At 44.7% G+C, this 19,258-nt stretch overlaps 1 protein-coding gene across 4 annotated transcripts in view; it reads right to left on the bottom strand.

Annotated features, from left to right (window-relative positions):
* Positions 1–6,480: 6,480 nt before the first annotated feature.
* Positions 6,481–19,258, bottom strand: part of SLC16A9 (solute carrier family 16 member 9) — a 46,294-nt gene continuing 33,516 nt past the window's right edge. For all 4 annotated transcript variants that reach the window (XM_084753982.1, XM_084753980.1, XM_084753979.1 and 1 more), the window contains 3 exons: positions 14,829–14,924; positions 7,236–8,147; positions 6,481–6,687 (listed from right to left, as the gene is read on the bottom strand). In XM_084753982.1, coding sequence (XP_084610108.1) covers positions 6,509–6,687; positions 7,236–8,147; positions 14,829–14,924 — 1,187 coding nt within the window. In that variant the 3' untranslated portion in view covers positions 6,481–6,508. The remainder of the gene's footprint in view (positions 6,688–7,235; positions 8,148–14,828; positions 14,925–19,258) is intronic.

Genomic DNA, 19,258 nt, shown 5'->3' with positions numbered 1-19,258 from the left:
CTCATGGAGATTCCCCCTACCTCGCCCTCTCGGGTGCTGAGATTAAAGGCGTGCGTCACTCTGCCTGCCATCTTTAACTATCTTTAACTCTCCACCCAGGGGATTGACACACTCTTCTGGCTTCTGTGGGCACCAGGCGGGCACACAGTGCACAGACACATAGGAAGACAGAACACCCATAGATATTTAATTAATTAACTTTTCAAAGGAATCAAAGGCTTCAGCAAGTGAAGGCTCTTACTAAGCAAGGATGGCAGGACATGAGTTCAATCCCCAGAGCCTACAGTGGAAGGACAGAACTAATTCCTAAAACTGTTTCGTGGCATGTCCATAATATGTGCGCATAGGCATGCATTAACAAACACACCCATACACACACACACACACACACACACACACACACACACACACACACCATGCATTTACACAATAATAAATAAACAAAATAACTTAAAATAAGAACCAATTCAATTATCCCCTAATTACATACAACAAAAAAGATGTCTGGCACTCAGCTGCAATAGGTCATCTAAGAAACTACAACTCACAAGTAAGCCTAAGTGGTGGGAAGTGGGTGACCTTGCCACTCGGTAACCATTTTCAAGGATGCAAAACAAATCTGGGCAGGTCATGCTAAGGTCATGTGTGATACAAAGAAGTATTTTGTAATCACGATGCAAGTAACAATGGTAATATTGCTGTTAAAATGTTATACACACAGAAGGATGAGCAAATTTGTCACTGTCATTAGACAGTTGAGACCTTCAGCCACAAAGAGTTTTAGTATAGAATCAATTACATCAAACGTAAATCATTTCAATTAGAACAACCAGGAAGAATTCATCATGAGTTCTGCTTAAAAAAAAAAAAAAAAGTACTTGCTATACAGAAGCATTCCCCAACTCAAATCAGTGACTATCTTTAGTGCCCAGTAGTGGTCTAAAAACCACCTCTGAGATCCCAGGAGGGATGGCTAACTCCAGATCTGGCAGAGAAAATACACAAATAAGCCATAAAACCTCTTGTCTTATCAGGAACCAGGGAAAGAATCAGAGGCTACCAGATTCCGGAGCTCTGCCTCGCTCACGGTTTTATCTTTGGTACTGGGGGAAGTCCTTGCGGGCATACTAGGTGGATGAATCCAGAGTGAACCGCCCAGACCTGCCAGGAGAGCCCACCCCCTTCTTGATAATCAACCCGAAGCCTTGCGAATGCCTTTGGAGCTTTATCAGGACAAGATACCATTTGTGCAATGCCTACGTCCTTATGAACATTGGCAGCCCCAGTCCCAGCCTGCCAGGGTGTCCTGGTGACCCTGTTTCCATGTGCTGGGTTGCATTTGTCCTTAGTGAGGATTTCTGTTGAGAAACAAACCATGAAACTGAGTTTGCACCCAGGGAGTTCAAACCCAGGAAAGCATCTTTTTCCTTTATCGCTAGGACCCTAGAGTCCTCTGTGAACGGTGTGGCATCAAAGCTGCAGCGCTTCAGGATTTTTCTGAGCTCAGCCTTGGAAATGACTCCTTGTCTTACTATATCTGAGATGTTCACAGGAAGAGGGGCCCTACCCTCGTGTCTATGGAGCTGAAGGTTATCTTTTTTACTGAAATAGATTGCTTTGTGAAGCTTTCAGAATACCAGTTAGAAGAGAATAATAATAATAATAATAATAATAATAATAATAATAATAATAATAATAATAAGAAGAAGAAGAAGAAGAAGAAGAAGAAGAAGAACAAGGGTTTTTTAAAGATGTATTTGTATTATGTTCCTCAGACTTAATTTATTTTTAAATTTTTTACGTGTATATGGGTAGGTGTAAGTTAATGAACACCACATGAGCACCGAGGACAGCAGAAACCTGGATCCCCTGGGCCTGAAGTCAGGTACTTGTGCTAAGAACCAAATCCATGTCCCCTACAAGAAAGAGCAAGTGCTCATAACCGCTAAGCCATCGTTCTAGCCCCCTCTTTTACTTCTTAAAAGGAGAAAGCATAAAATAAATTAGTCTGAAAACCAATGTATGTGGTAGGAAGCAAATTCAGGCAGCTGAGGGATCTCCGAGGAGCCAAATCCCAGAAGTCCCAGCCTAGCATTCCCTCAACAGTTAATCACAGAGGCATCCCGGAAAGGAGCACAGCAGCAGCGGTGGAGGGGGAGGAGGGCGGGGAGGAGTAAGGACTCAGAGCTGAAGGCAATTAGCTCTCAGTAAACACATCAGATCGTTTTGATCTCTGCCCAGTTCCAGGCCCTCCTTCCCAGCAGCTAGCATGAAGGCCTTTTGAAGAAAAATAAACCACCAGTCCCGTAGCGATTCAACTTACACAGTGGGTCCGATTTGATTTGCGGAGGAACGGCCTTGGGTTTGGTTTGCCTCGCTTTGCTGTGTGTGAGAGCTCCTGATTGGCAAAGCCTGGAAAATGTGCTGAGTCATGGTTCCTTCCGTGGAGGATTTTGACCAGAGCGTTCTTGTGGGAGGGCAAGAGCCGAGGGCAGTTCTTCAAGCAGGGGATAATAGAAGGCTCCTTATCCCTTTTCTAAGCAAAACGCTGCAGTGAAAACATGATCCGGGCCCAGGGACATTGGCTGTCCCACCGCCCCTCCCCCACGGGAGAGGCCACACTCTTGAGAGCAGAGACAGAGAATAAAAATAGTGCTCATTAACGAATGGGCCTCTCTGGCTCGCCAGTCAACCCCCCCCCCCATGTTATCTTATTTAATTCTTGGGATAGCCCTGTGGTGTTTTTTATAAAAGGGGGAAACAGCACCCAAAGAAGTCAATCCTGGACTCGCGGTCACCCAGACACAGTGGCTGAGCTAGACTGAGCACGGGGCCATCTGACCACGATGAGGATGTAGACTGCATCCCAAATGTTATCATGGGTTCACGGACCTTTGCGCACTTTCATTGGCTGCAGGTTCACTCCTTCCTCGAAGAGGGATCTCACAGCTGGCATCCTTCATGCACAGCTGACTATACGACAAAAGGTACCAAGACAGTGATGGAGGAGAAGAAAATGCACTACCAATGTTAACGGTGGCTCTGTTAACTCAGGGGGCTCTGCTCCTTCTGACAGGGGTGCATTCTCGGTGCAGGATAATCCTGTGTTGATTGGTGGCAGTTGAGACTTCTGTTAGCACACACACACACACACACACACACACACACACAGACGACTCAGCTGGCCTGCCTTCAGTCTTTCCGCTTCCTTCCCCCATAAACTTCCTTATACCAGATCTGTTGCATGGCATGATTCCTCAGTGGGTACACCTTGCCATGGGCCAGCCTTGGTATCTCCCCGCCCCTGCCACATCATTATAGATCATAACACTCTCTGAAGCCATAGATCTTCTCCTCCATTAATACACACACACACGCGCGCGCGCGCGCGCGGTCATGACCGCCCAGAGCTGCTTCTTAGGGACTGTTTCTCACAGGGATTTTAAACCCTGGTAGCTGAGCCTACTCCCCTGATAATAGGACTCTCTGGAGAGAGTTAGGTCAGCACCTGACTCCATGGAGAAAGGAAAGGCGAAGACTCCAAACACCACCAGGGAGGGGCACGGCTGACAAATGCCCCCCGAGTCCACACCCTTCCCATACTCAGCCCATGGCATTTCCAGCATCCAGGAAAATCTCTCTAGTCACAGAAGACTCCTTTCTTGTCTCGTAAACTTATTAAGTTCATCTTTAATGCTCGTTCTTGCCTGGTGTTGCCATTTGTGTAACTTCTCTGCTGAAACATTTGGTTTGACAGAAACTCTCCTGGCTAGACGCCTTTTCCCATCCCTGTTAGGAATCAAACCGACAGCTTTATTCTCTACCAAGAGAGACCGTCTCAGTTTTGCTCGTGGGAATTACTTTCCCGTGCTTTTATATTAGAGTGATCATATCAGGATGGTTACATTTTGAATTATAAGATGAGAGTCGTGGGTACCACATCACAGGGTTGCTATGAGATGGAAATGGTGTAAGCTTGGAATGAGTTGAGGATTCTACAAATGAGGATGCTGGACATGGTGGTACCTGCATGCCTACCATCTTAACTATTGCAGAGACCAGGACAAGGCTGCATTGGGGCCTTAGAGCCCAGACCAGCCTGAGCAATATAGCAAGACCCTGCCTCAAAAGGGAAGCTCTGTCTGATTGGTGAGGTCTTTAATGAGACTCCCTTTTCCCCAAGACCAGGATCCTGAAGTTCTAACACATTAGCTCTGCCAACCTGGGGTCAAAGTAGTTCAGTACGTTGACTTTTAAGTCTGGTCTGGTCCAGTCTAGACCTAAACTATATTCAACAATTTATGCACTTACATTCACGTGGAGTGTCACTGTAACTGTTGAGGGAAAACAAACCAAAATATTTCATCATAACTTAAAACTCATTCCCTAGATGGTGGCTCATGTATACATGATGCATGGGTGATATTGATGGGTAAGAACATATCAGGACAATTGCCATCACTGATGAATGCAGACATGTCAGTAAAGTCACACCTTTCAGGCCATTGGAAGTCTTGACCAAAATATTGACCAAAACAGGGCTTTGAATACAAATGAGTATAAGGTTTATTTTTATTTTTATTCATTTACTTTTCCTTTTTAAAAAATCATAGCTACAAATTTTAAAGATTTCTTTTTATTTTTATTTACGTATGTATATGTGTATGCTACCAGTACACGGGTGCCTGTGGGAGACAGAAAAGGGTGTCGGATCCCCTGGAGCTGGAGTTAGGTCTTATTAACTTTGATAGACTGAAGAATGAGGTATAAAGAACTTTCCAGAAGTTCAAGTATGGAGCACAAGTCTCATGTGCATTGAGCCCCATTATTGCATTACTGAGCAGGACCGACTAAGCTATGAAATCTTTCTACTTGGTGGATAATGACACAGGACTGACCTCAGGGAGGTGGTGTCAGGGCTGTGTAATTAAGTCCTTCAGGTGCCTGCAAAGGGAGGCAATGCAGTTGTACAAAATAATCTCACATATTTAAAGAAAGAAAAGATAATTTCATCACAACAGGAAGGGAGTCCTTACTTTCAGACCTTTAGCTGTTTGTCTTGTAATACCTGACTTCATGGTTTATCTTTTCTTTTTCTTCTATTCAAGAAAAAAAAAAAGTCTGTCTGTTGCCAATCTGTTTTGTTTGTCTATTTTCCCCTTGTGGTGCTGGGGTACGAACTCAGGGCCTACCTGCTTTGTCCCCACTGCTCCCCTGAGCTCTGGCCGAATCCTGCCATTACCAGTCTACAGCTGTCCTCAAGGCCCCGTCACCAGAATCCCTGTAGTGCTTGTTAAAATACAGATGCTTGGATCAATATGCAGAATTAAAATAAAAAAGCACGGTGCTAAGCTCTCAAGTTTCTAAAGGCTCTGTAAGGGATTCTGAGACATACCAAAGTTGAAACCCATTTCTATAGGAGAAAAAAAAAGGCCTTTTATTAAATATTATTTTCACTCTCAAACATGTTCTTGGGACCGAAACAGGTTAGATGAGAGTATTGATTTCTCTTTGCCCTGTCCTATCTCTTATGGACTCAGAGTATTGTGTGTGTGCGCGCGCGTGCGCGCGCGCGCGCGTGCGTGCACTGTCATGAATTAGAAGGCAATAGTGGAAAAGCCCAAGAGAAGCCACCACAGGCTTCATTTGGAAGTCATGCAAGGCTTTGCAAACAATTCCCACGGCACTCAAAGCAAATGGATGCTTCCCATTTGCCAGATGGAATGGTTCGAAGGTGTATTTCCAAGCTGGAAAACGGCGAACGAACCAGCAGCTCTTCGGAAACATCAGCAGAGAAGATGCTGGCCAACATCAGGAAGTGATGCCCTAGGAGCCAGCCACGCAGAAAGGCCGCTGGAGGAGTTGAACCAGTTCATACAGCAGAAAACCGAACGACGACGACGACGACGGTGACGATGACAACGAAGACGAGGGGCAGCCGCCCGCGGTTTAAAATATTTTGTCTGAAGTCTTTGAAGTCTCAGTGACGTGGCCACTTTCATTTCCAGAAATAAGACTGCTTAGTGTTTTCTCTGGACTAGCAGGTCTGACAGCGAGTAGACAGCAATTACCCCTTGGGGAGGGGACGTGGTCTTCACACGCATGCCGTCAGGAGGCGTGCACGGTTTAAGACGGGACCCTCTGAGCACCTTGCAGTAGAGCACACGGGAAAGCAGAGACTCTAAACGTCTTCACCCAGAGAAAACTTTGTGAAGCTAGTCTGCAGATTCATAACCTGAACTCACGAATGACGGTGAAACAGAACGGTCCCACGTCTCAGGGATGAGGTGGGAATACAAGGGGCAGAGGTTGTACATACAGTACATAAAAACAGGGTATGTGAAAACACGTTCTCTTTCAGAGTCAGCTGGAGAAACTCTGCTATAAGACTCTGACTCTAGAGAACCTGCCTAACAAATTGTCACATACATACATTCATACATACATACATACATTGCTGCATGGTATAAAGTAGAAAAATAGAGAAAATAATGCCTTTAATAGCCCTCTAAACATTAGAGGCAACTTTATAGAAAAAGGTTGTTGGCACCGGCTTGGGGAGTCTTTTGTTGCACATATCCCAACAGGGCAAGGCGGCGAACAGCAGGATGAAGCCTCCCAGGAGGACACAGAAGCCGCTGAAATAAAAGGCGATGTCGTAGGTCTGAGTCCAGTCATAGAACCAGCCTGGGAAGACAGTGATGAAAAGCAAGTAAGTGTCACAGAAGCAGTGTGCACGTGCCCACCTGCTTCTAATACGGCTGGCTGTGTTCTAAGAGAGGAGCCTTTTAAGTATTTGAGACAGGCATTTTTAGTTTCCTCCTAATTAAAAAAAAATGAGCACAAAACTAGATTTCTCAACTATAATGCAGGTGTGTGTGTGTGTGTGTGTGTGTGTGTGTTGGGTCAGGGTCTAATGTAGCCCAGGCTAGCCTAAAACTCACCATATACCAAAGATGAGTTTGAAGTTCACACTTTGGATGCTCCCAAGTGTTAGGGTTACAGATGTGGAAGACCACACCTGGTTTTAGACAAACCAAGGGCTTCCTGCATGCTAGGCAGACACTATACCACCTGGGAAACATACCTGACCCTAGCAAAATTATCTCAAATAAACTACCGTGAAATAATGTATTTTACTGTGTGCAAATCTGTTATCACTGAGAGCTTCCCTATCTGGATATGTCACCCTGAGGAACAATAAATTGAGCTGACTTTGAGGATGAGCATCTTACCAACTATGGGTGGCCCGAGGCTATTGCCAAGTCCGGCAAAAAACATGAGTATTCCATAGGCGTGAGCTAGTTTGTCAATCCCCACAGTCTTCGTGGTCACATACGGGAATATGGACCAATTGCCAGTAAGAAAACCCAAGATCCCAGAAAGAATCGCCAGGGTGACGTAACTCTTGGCAAGAGGGATTGCACACAAGGCCAGGCCGGTGATGATCAAGGTGGCTACGTAGAGATACAAGGTATTGACCCACTTGAAGTCAGCTAGGATGCCTAAAAGAAGCTTGCCCACGGCCGTCATGATGCCAAAAATAGAGATGAGTGGCATGGCGAGATCTTCTTCCATCACGTTGGAACTCCGCGCTACGTCCTCCATGAGTAGCGAGGGCGGAAACCCTCCGATGTCAAACAGCAAGATGGCTATGAAAAGTGCGGAGAAGACCTTGTTTTTAAAAAGAGACACTGTCTCGCCGCAGTAGTTCCTATATAACTGCCATTTCCTCTTGGCAAGCTGCTTGCAAAAATAAGTCTGTTCCACGACCTTTTTGTACGGCTCGGGCTCCTTGGTGTGCGCTGCGGCGGTGAGATTTTTAGGAAGGCAAGCCTCCCGTGTCCAGTCCCCGTTGGGCAAGGGGCTATTGCATTTATCTTCGCTACCATAGCCCCTGTCCAGGTTCATATTTTCTTCCAGGCTCTTCTCTTTCTCATTGTACATGGAGTATGTATCTGGGACAATCTCTGGGGCTGTCTTTTCAGGAAAACGACGGTCGCAGGACTGCAAGGGTCTCATCAGACTGCCGCAGGCTAGTATGTTTAAAGCTAAAGCGCCCACGATAAGCAGGCACCCATCCAGGCCGTAGAACTCAATCAATACCTTCTGCAGTGCGGCGTAGATGAAAAGGCCCACACTTGAACCTGCAAGAGAAGGAGACCCTCTTAGTCTTGATCTGATCGGTTTTTGTTGTTGTTGTTGTTTTTATAACCTTAGAGCACGAACCAGTGGCATCGGGATTACACTTCTCATTTACACTGGTATTTACAGGACCTTTGTACTAAAGCCACTAAAGAGCACTCAGATGACCGTACACTTACAGGTGGCTATGAGCTGCCTGATGTGGGTACTGTGGGACAGAACTCGGGTCTTCTGTGAAAGCCATAAATGCTTTTACCTGCTGAGCCAACTCTCCAGCTCCCTGTTGTGTGCTTTGGATACGTGATCTTTATCACTTGTAATGGTCCCACTGGCTACGTTATTACCCACCCCCCATGAAGTGAGTAAGGGCTAGAGAGCGGGACAAATTTACCACAGATCTCAAAGTTGTAAACAACATACACAGGACTCAATTCAGTCAGCCTGGCTCCAGGAACCTACGGAATTTATTTAATTTTAAAATTACATCTGTTGGTTTAGTGTGTATTTTTATATGGCCAGGCCATGCACTTTGCACAGTGTATGTGTGTGTGTGTGTGTGTGTGTGTGTGTGTGTGTGTGTGTGTCTGTGTGTGTCTGTGTGTGTGTGTGTGTCTGTGTGTAGGTCAGAGGACAACTTTTGGGAGTCCTCTCCTTCTATGAGGAGGGTCTCCAGACTTGAACTTGGATCGTCTGGCTTGGCAGCATGTACCTTTATCTGCTGAGTCATCTTGCTGGGCCTCCTAGTCCACATTTTGCATTTACTATGTACTGGGCTCCACGCTATGCTTTATTGCCTTGGTAAAAGCACGTTTTTACATTTCCCTTTTAAGATTCCTGCTATAGGTTAGTTTTAGGGTATTTATAATGATAAATCCATTGCCGAGCCACTAGAATGAGCGATTTCCATTCATGACGCATTAACAGAGGTATGAGAAAAGGCTACAGTGGAGTTTGATGGAGTATTTCAATTATAGCGCGCTGGCTTATACATCACACGGGGACAAAACGCCTCCTCTTCAGCATCAGTCTCCCTAAGCACGATGCTGTGCTGTTCAATTTAGGCTGCACCTGTTGGGTTCTTCAATTCTTTAAAAACCGAGTATTTACAAAATGTAAATATCGCTGGGAAATGTCATATGAAACAGCAGGGAAATGTAACTACGTTAATTTTTTAACATTCTGAATTTGATGATCGTAACGCACATTCTCTTAAAAACTCATCTCATCAAAACCTGCTATAACAAGCAGCCCTTAAGAACACTGGTTGCAGCTGGGCGTGGTGGCGTGCGCCTTTAATCTCAGCACCCGGGAGGCAGAGGCAGGCAGATTTCTGTGAGTTCGAGGCCAGCCTGGTCTACAAAGACTCCATGACACCTAAGGCTACACAGAGAAAACTGGTGTCAAAAAAACAAAACAAACAAACAAAAAACAAAACACTGGTCGCTCTTGGAGAGGACCCCGGTTCAGTTCCCAGTACCCACATGGTCGCTTGCAACCATCTATTAAATTCAGTTCCGTGAATCCAATGCCCCCTACTGGTCCCCTCAGGCACTGCATGAATGTGGTGCACAGACACACATGCACACAAAACACCCATACACATAAAGTATAAATAATTAATAAATAAATTCAAGCTCTTCCATACCTTTCAAAAGGAGTGCATGATTCAGCAGCTAAAAACAGTTCGGAAAACAAAGAATGCGGTAACATCAAAGCAGCTGTTCTGTTTCTTCACCCATGAACTGTTTGTAACTTTTGTCTAAACCACTATATAGGTTGTAATGCTACATCATGAGACACTAAACACGTTCTTTAAAAAAGATATTAATTTATTGTGTATGGGTGTTTTGCTTGCATGCCTGTCTGTGTGCCACATGTGTGCCTGATGCCTAGAGAGGCCAATGAATGCATTGGATCCTCTGGAACTGCAGTTACATGTGGTTTTGTCCTGCCGTGTAGATGCTTGGAACTGAACCTGGGTCCTCTAGAAGACTGGCCACGTTCTTAATGGCAGAGGCATCTTTCCAGCCCCTTAAATGTGTTCTCAATATTTTTTTAAAGATTTATTTATTTATTATGTATACAATGTTCTGCCTGTATGTGTGCCTGCTTGCCAGAAGGGAGCAGCAGATCTCATTATAGATGGTTGTGAGCCACCATGTGGTTGCTGGGAATTGAACTCAGGACCCTCGGAAGAGCATCCAGTGCCCTTAACCTCTGGTCTGTATCTTCAGCCCTGTTCTCAATATTTTAAAAGTTCTGTCCTGGTGGCAAGAGAGATGGATCAATAGAGAAAGACACCTGTCACCCACGCCTGAGGACCTGAGTTCAATTTCTGTGTTTCACGTCATAGTAGAAAAGAATCCATGTTGGCAAGTTTTCCTATGACCTCTGCGTGAGCTGTGTGTGGCAGGTAGGTTGTACATGAGTGTGTTCATGCACGCGCGTGCACACACACAAATAAAGACACACAAGGTAAAGTTCTGAGTTCTGCTTTGATCTTAAGTTGAGAAAGGATTGCCAGAGCCCACCAACAGAGTCCATCTGTCAATACTGTGAAATACATCAAAACATTTCGGCAGATACTATTGAACAGGTACAATATGCTGTGTGATAGGGCAGGCCAACTCCTGTAGCTCAGCCTGCATCCCCTGAGAACATGAATACTTTAGGGTGGTGGGAACCAATTTCAGAGTTTTCTCATGGAGTTTTTGGAGAATGCAAAGCTCTAATTTTTAATCGTCTACAAGAACATCTTAATTGAAAAAATAGTCAACGTAGAAAGCAAATGAGAAAAAACACTAATTATGCTTTCATCGGAGTCTAGATTTTTTTTACACTGCTGCAGAGAGGGGAAAAAAAATAATTGGTGTTTAGGGAACCTCGTGTAGCAAGAGACACACATGTGCATTAATTAACTCATCAGTACCAACTGTTTCACGATTCTCTGTAAGAGGCCAGAGAACAAACAGACAACACACCATGAGCCAAACATACCTGTCTAACTGCAATACTGAACTCTCCCTGGGGGACAGGAACACCACACAGCAGGGTGCACCGCTGTTTACAGACAACGCGGTTTCCCATGTTTATGTACACACCATAAGATGTTCTTTTCACTTTTAAAATTTGGGTAAAAATAGAAAAGTCACGCTTCTGCGATGTGACAAAAGAGACAGTGAAGCAGACTGGACCAGAGGCCAGTTTTCTAAACTCTGTTCACCACCAAGGAAGATCATAAGCCCACAACCTTCATGGTTTTGTGGCTGGCTGTTTGACTATAGGTTCCCTCAATGTACCCAGAGCTGACCTCGAACTCACATTCCTCATCCTCAACCCCTCAACCCCCAATACACACACACACACACACACACACACACACACACACACACACACACCCCTCTCAGCCTGCTAAGCGCTAGATTGGCAGGTATACACAACCATGTTGGGCTGAAATCTTTGTATTGTGTGTATGTGTGTGTGTGTGTGTGTGTGTGTGTGTGTGTGTGTGTGTATATATATATATATTTTTTTTTTTTTTTTTTTTTACCCTTTTCAACTGGGTGGCCATATTCCAAGTCATTGACTCATGTTACTTTTTGAAGAAGTTTTACTGTGACTCTGTTTTGCTGTGATCTCCTTAGATGAAGGGGGGATTCATGCCTGGCTCTCCTTTAACCTCACCTGGCTCTCATAGGTCGACCCTGAAAAAACCCTTCAAATCTCAGCTGCCCGCAGTGTTTGCATTTTGATTTCCTGTGCTATATAGCGCAGCCCCTCTGCATGACCCTCTAGACAGAGCGCAAAGCAGGAGCCACACAGCAGCAGGAGATTCCCAGTACCTTCAGCACCCGGGAATCTCAACGTGACGGTATAGTTTGGTCACAACTACAATCTCTAGCCCTCTGCAGTCCATGTGTGCCTTTACAATCCCCATAACTCAGTGCTGCGTCTGATATTAGTATTCCTATTTTACAGTTCCGAAAGCAAAGGCACAGAGCACAGAAGTATCTTGTCCAATGCCAGCCAGTGACAGAGGTCTAGCTCCAGAAGGCTGGAGAGGTGGGCGTTAAAACACACTTTCTCTGATGCCGAGAGTGGAAGTGGGCACAAGCCATCTCCAACTGATAACCGCTCGCCAATGAAAAGTTAGTTTTCTCTAGCAGATGGCCAACCAACACAAAACGAGCTCAGTGATATTTTTGGAGGTGTTTTTTTGTTGTTACTGCTGTTGGTTTTGATTTTTTTGGTTTTGGGTTTGTTTGTCTTATATTTTTCTTTTATCTTTTGTATACTATAAGTCTTTTACTTATATATCATGGTTTCTTCTGATTTTCTGTTTTTAGGGGATTTCTGTGCATACCAATGTATGTGTCTCTGTGTCTCTGTATGTTTCTTGTGGTCTTTGTTGCCTCTTTGTTTTCCTGTTTTGTTTCTGTTTTATCCTATTCAAGCTTATTTGCTTTTATTTTATCTTATTATATGATTTTTTTTTTACTTGTTTTTCTTGGAAGCCTGTTGTTTTCTAATGAGAGAGAACAGGATGTGGATTTGGTGGGCGGGGAGCTAAGGGGGATCTAGGAGGAGTTGGGGGAGGGGCCATAATAAGAATAGATTGTGTAAAAAAAAATCCATTTTCAATTTTAAATAAAACACTTCCTGTTCTTACAGAAGACTTGAGTTTCGAGTTTGTGGAGAACATGTTGGTTGGCTCATAACTAATTATAATTCCAGCTTGAGGAAATCTGACGCCCTCTTCTCGTATCTGTGGGCACCTGCACTCACACATACAAACCCACCCAAAAACATTCACACAGTTAAAAAGATCTTTAAGAAGTCTGGTTCCAAGGTGTGTGTAATAACAGCTTTTACACATACACACACACACACACACACCACTAAGGTAAATCCTTTATCCTTCAACTTTCTTTCTTTGTTTGTTTTTTTGTTTTTGTTTTTTGTTTGTTTGTTGGTTTGGTTTTCAAGACAGGGTTCCTCTGTGTAGCCTTAGCTGGCCTACGTGTAGACCGGGCTGGCCTTGAATTCACAGAGATCCACCTGCCTCTGCCCCCGAGACACCTGGGATTACAGGCGTGTGCTACCACGCCTGGTCTACCCTTCAGGTACCTGTATCACAATCATTTCACACCTGTGGGTGGTATAGACAGGCGTTTTAAACTGCATTCCCACTGCTCTGGGTCCCCCACCCTCTGTCTTCGTGTTTCCTTCTCTGGTTTCTGTCTCAGCCATCTGCTTAGATTCCAGCTCCATCTCCTCCTGGACCGAAACCCCTACTTCCTACCTAGTAGTGGGGCTTCCTCAGACAAGTTGGGTCAGTATCCAATTTGGTTCTCCTTATGGCCCCTGGCCGGCCTCAGGAACAAAGCATTAGTGTAGATCTGAGTGTCAGATAACCAGTGAAGTCTGGCACACACACACACCCTTACCACTAACAACTAGTTTGGGTAAACTGATGCTTGTTAACTTAACAGCTCAACCCCTAATCCAGTGGTTCTCAATCTTCCTAATGCTGCGACCTTTAACACAGTTCCTCATGTTGTGGTGACCCCCCCCAACCATATAATAATTTTGTTGCCCCTACATAACTATAATTTTGCTGCTGTTATGAATTGAATGCAGATATCTGATCTGATATGCAGGATATCTGTTATGAGACCCCTGTAAAAGGGGTTGCAGCCCACAGGTTAAGAACTACTGCCCTAGACTTAAACCATATTGGTCGCAGAAATTCCTATTACCTTAACATTCTTTTAAAATCCCTCTAAAACATGAGCTAACACTTCAAAATAACCTGGACGCACCCAGAAATTATATATAAAACTTACATATGTTTTTCTTTGTTTGAGACAGGTTCTCACTACATATCGCCCAGGCTGGCTTTGTGTGAAATGACAGATACACGCTATCACACCTGGCTTAAAATTTATATGTCATTTTATACCTTCAGTGATCATCTGTTAGTTATTAAAGGGATGACAAGAGTGTGTGTTGTTTGAATGTGTAGATAAGTCAGGGAGTCGTGTCTAGAGATCAGGACTTCAGGTGGGTTGTAAATTCTACCTCATGTAGCAAGGCCAACGACCTCAGACTCTCCTCAGACAGTGCCCACAGGGCTTTCTTTCCTTCCTGTTTTTCCCTCTTCCCACAGCAGGAGATTTTAGAAGGATTCTCTGCTTCCCATGCAAGCCCTCTCCCAACATATAACAGCCAACACCCTGGGCCTGGAAGCTTCTTCTACATACATCACACTGAGGTCTGGTATTCACACTTGCCATTGAAGGATCTTGGGATGGAGTGGGGTGTTTCTTTGTGTGTGTGTGTGTGTGTGTGTGTGTGTGTGTGTGTGTGTGTGTGTGTGTGTGTTTGGTTTGGGGAAGAGGCGTGTATTTTTATTTTTTGTTTTTCGAGACAGGGTTTCTGTAGCTTTGGCTGTTCTGGAACTTGCTCTGTTACACCAGGCTCAAACTCAGAGAGATCCACCTCTGAATTTAAGGCACGCACCACCATCTCCTGGTTTGGGTCTTGGAGTTTTTGAAATTCCCATATTTATGAAAAACCCTTTTTGCTTTCTGATTGACAGCTGGGGAGAGGTTGGCGGCACACATGCGTTTCGCACCTCTTCTTTCTGTTTATAACATTAACTTAATTTTAAAAAACGGTACCTGTTGAAATCAGGCCGAGTGCGAGGCCTCGGCGACTGTCAAAATACTGGCACGTAATGGTCACTGTCGCGGTGTATAATAAGCCACATCCGAGACCTGAACACAAGAAGACAGCAGGAATTCAGACAGGCGCACAGTCTCAACGCACAAGAAGAGAATAAAGGGTCCCTGGCAAGAAGCTGTGGAAACGGCCACCTAAAATTCAGAGACCCTTCCGTGTCAGTATCATGGACTAAGTGGACATTTAGGAAGCACCATTTTTCACCCACCTTAATATCAGGGTCGTTTGTAAAAAAAAAAAAATAGCCCAATTTCTGAAGTATGAAAGAGTAATTCACTTGTAACCGGAGACACAGGGAGGAGAATCTGTGAAGCCATACACCCATATACCAAAACGTAATCGTGCCTGCATCTTGGCTCTCTGTCTCTTCAAAGTTCTTGCGGTGACTCAATCTTTAAAAAGGTTTACGGTTATTTACGCGTATGTGCGTCCGATTGCGCACATGTGTGCAGGGACCTGTGGAGGCTGAAAGAGAAAATCCAAGTCCTTTAGAGCTAGAATTACAGGTTGGAGTTACCCAAGCGTGGGTGGCTGGGTATCGAACCCAGGTCCTCTGGAGGAGCAGCCTGGTGCTCCTAACCACTGAGCGCTTCCTGAACAAGTTTAAGCTCCCTCTTTCTCACCCCAAGCTATTCTGCTGGGGTTTGTCTTTCACACTCCCCGGTCAGCAAAACAAAGGCTCTGAGGGATCGCTTGGGATTGTAAACCATCCCAGTACCTTAGTAAAGCTTGTATCTGTAAAGCCCCTCATGTTTAGAGATGCTCTGTATCCCATTGAATAGCAAAAGACAGTGACTACCGAGGTGGTGGTGGTGGTGGTGCACGCGTTTAATCCCAGCACTCAGGAGGCAGAGGCAGGTGGATCGCTGTGAGTTCGAGGCCAGCCTGGTCTACAAAGCAAGTCCAGGACAGTCAAGGCTACACAGAGAGACCTTGTCTCGAAAAAACAAAAATAAAACCAAAAACAATCCCCCCCCAAAAAACACAAAAAACATTGACTACTTAGTTTCAGTTAAAGAAACTTTGGAGAGGAAAAAGGGCCGCAAATATAGTGAGATACCCACAAGCGCTAAAAGAACGCGGCACATGGTTGTTTGCAATGAGATTCTCTGTTTTTCTGCAAATTTGAAGTTTTCCGTAATTTAAAGGAATCTTGCAGCTACCTCTGTCTTCTCGCATCCCAAAGGTGAGATTTGTCTCTTGGTCATTTCTAGCTTGTTGGCTTTATCGTTCAGTGTCTATGAATATTGGTAAAAATCTGGTAACATCTGCTCCTTCTCCGTCTCATTTGCTCCCCTGCATTTACTTTCTACCTTTTTCTGCTGTATTACCTGGTCTTGATGGCCACCCTAAAAATAGCACATACGCCATTGACTAAAAAATGAGCCCCTGGCTCATTAGGAACAACGCTGTGGAAATTTTCGTTGCTTAGCTTCCTAGACTCTCAGTAAACAGATGCCACAGCTTAGTAAGCATTTTGGGAGCTCAGTGCTCAGCCACACATCGTAAGGCCCAGGCTGGCCTCAAACTTCCAATCCTCCAGAGTCCCCGAGTGCTCGCACAGGTGATATGCAACACTCCACCTACTGAGTTGGGGACAATAACAAAAATGGCTCTGGGTGTTCTATGACAAAATGTGTTAGCATTTTAAGTTGTTTGTTTGTTTGTTTTTAAATTTATTTCTTAGGGAACCAATTTTTTGTTGTGGTGGTTGTTTTTGTTTTCTTTTCTTTTTGTCAAGACAGGGTTTCTCTGTGTAGCCTTGGCTGTCCTGGACTCTCTTTGTAGAGCCAGGCTGGCATTGAACTCACAGAGATACACCTGCCTCTGCCTCCCCAAGTGCTCCCTGGGGCTGGAGACATGGCTCAGCTGTTAAGAGAGACCTCTGCCCAGTTCCCAGCACACACATCAGGGAGCCTACAACTGCCCAACTCAGGCTGCAGGAGATCTGGCTCCCCCTGCCGGCCACTGTGGGCCCCTTCACCCATGTGCATATAACCACATATAACACATACATATAATTTAAAATAAAATCAATCTTAAAGGAAAACTCATCCCTTTTTCAAATATATTTCTTCTTTTTTCTTTCTCTCCCCCCACCCTTTTTGGTTGGGTTTTCAAGACAGGGTTTCTCTGTGTAGCCCTGGCTGTCCTGGACTCACTTTATAGATCAGGCTGGCCTTGAACTCACAGAGATCTGCTTGCCTCTGCCTCCCCTGGTGCTGAGGTTACAGGTGCACACGATGGCACCAGGCCAAATATATTTCTTTATGTCAGTCCATATTTTCCCTCGCATGCTTCAAAAGCATTCCCTGCAGCAGGCTGATAACAACAGACAAAGAAAAATAAATGTCTTCTAGGAAGCCAGGCCGAGGTGGTAGCTTAATTGGATTAAGAAGCACCAAAGGAAATAGTGAAACACCTGGGTATGTCTGTGTGGGCCTTTCCTGGGGGGAGACCCAGCCCGAATGTGGGTGGCACACCCGTAGCTGGGGCACAGATGGAACAGAGGGGAAAGATGAAAAAGTCGCTAACAGGACATTCCCTCTCTCTCTGTCTCTCTGTCTCTCTGTGTCTCTGTCTCTGTCTCTGTCTCTGTCTCTGTCTCTGTCTCTGTCTCTCTCTCTCTCTGTCTGTCTCTCTCTCTCTCTCTCTCTCTCTCTCTCTGTTTTCCAGCCTCTGCACCATGGTAGGCTGACACCTCTGAAAACGTGAGCCGAAGGGACTCCCCCCACCCCAGTTGTGATGTTTTGCTCAGGTATTTGTCACAGTGGTGTGTGAGCATAAACATGGGAGCACTCTTCTCATGGCTAGGGGATAACTCTGGCACGCCCTTGTCCAGCATACATGCAAGGTGCAGCGCTCAACTCCAGCACCCAGAACCCCTCGGGCGACACAAACACTCCTGTCACTAAATTTCTGTTTGTTTGTTTGTTTGTTTGTTTCAGGAAATAGCACTACTTTTCACAATAAATCCGTTGTTGACGTCAACATGCACCGACTCTGTGGCCTTTAAGAGGATTGCTAAACAAATGCTTTTTAATTGATCTCTCGAGGGGCTGAAGAGATGGTTCCGTGGTTAAGAGAACTCACAGCTCTCACAGAGGACCTGGGTACACGTTCCTAGCACCCACATTAGACAGCTCACAATTAGTCATAACTCTAATTACAGGATTTCTGACACCCTCTGGCCTCTGCAGGCACCTACATACAGAGAATGCATTGAAACTCATGCAGACACACACATAGATAGATAGATAGATAGATAGATAGATAGATAGATAGACAGACAGACTGATAGATAGACAGACAGACAAATAGCTGGGTGTGGTGGTGCATACCTTTAATCCCAACACTTGGGAGGCAGAGGCAGGTGGATCTTTGTGACTTCAAGGACAGCCTGGTCTACATAATGAGTTCCAGGACACCCCGGGCTATATTGAGAAGCTCTGTCTGAAAAAGAAAGAAAGAAAGAAAAAAAGAAAGAAAGAGAAAAAGAAATAAACAATAAACCTTTAATGATGAAATTGTTTTAAATTTGTACTTATTTGTTATTTGTTAAGATGTATTTAATTTTTAATTCTTATGTATTATGTGTGTCCGTGTGTTGGTATACGGTGGATATGGTATGTTTGTATGACTGGTTGAACCCAGTTGCCTGTAGAAGCCAGAAGAGGGCATCCAGTCCCTTAGAGGTGGAGTTGCAGGCAGTTGTGAGCTGCCTGCTGTGAGTGGTGGGTCTCCTGAAAGAGTAATAATATATACTCTTAAATGCTGGGACATCCCCCCAGCCCCAGATTTATTATACTTTTGGGTAATATATTAAAACATAATACAATAAATAAATGAGTAACCCATACAACCTAAAGTTCCTTAGAGTCCTAAGTAAGAAAACTAAAAAGTCCTGAGACGTTAAAGTTTCCAAACTGTTGTCTTTTTTTTTTTTAAGACAGGTTTTCTTTCTTTTTTCCCCCTTAAATATATAATTTATTTATTTTTATGTGCATTGGCGTTTCGCCTGCATGTATGTTTGTATGAGGGTATTGGATCTGCCAGAACTGGATAGTTGTAAGCTGCCATGTAGGTGCTGGGGATTGAACCTGGATCCTCCAGAAGAGCATCCAGTGCTCTTAACCCCTGAGCCATCTCTCCAGCCCAAACTCTTAAAAGTCTTAAAGCCACTCTGGTGGCCAATCAGTCAAATTCTAGCAGTGAAAAAACTTCTGAGAAGTGTAATAAACCATATTTAGGCAAATGCAGCCAATGCTGGGAACGTCCTGTTTTCTCTCACTCGTGTCTCCTACAGTTTAGGGAAACTGTCTAGGGGACCAAGGGGAGCCATAGGGGAGGGGGGAGGGAGAGGAGGCTG

This window comes from Acomys minous (assembly GCF_964271855.1).
Source record: "Acomys minous genome assembly, chromosome: 13".
Classification (NCBI taxonomy): Eukaryota; Metazoa; Chordata; class Mammalia; order Rodentia; family Muridae; genus Acomys; species Acomys minous.
Note: the sequence above shows the minus strand (reverse complement) of the source record. Positions and strands in the feature narration are given on the sequence as shown.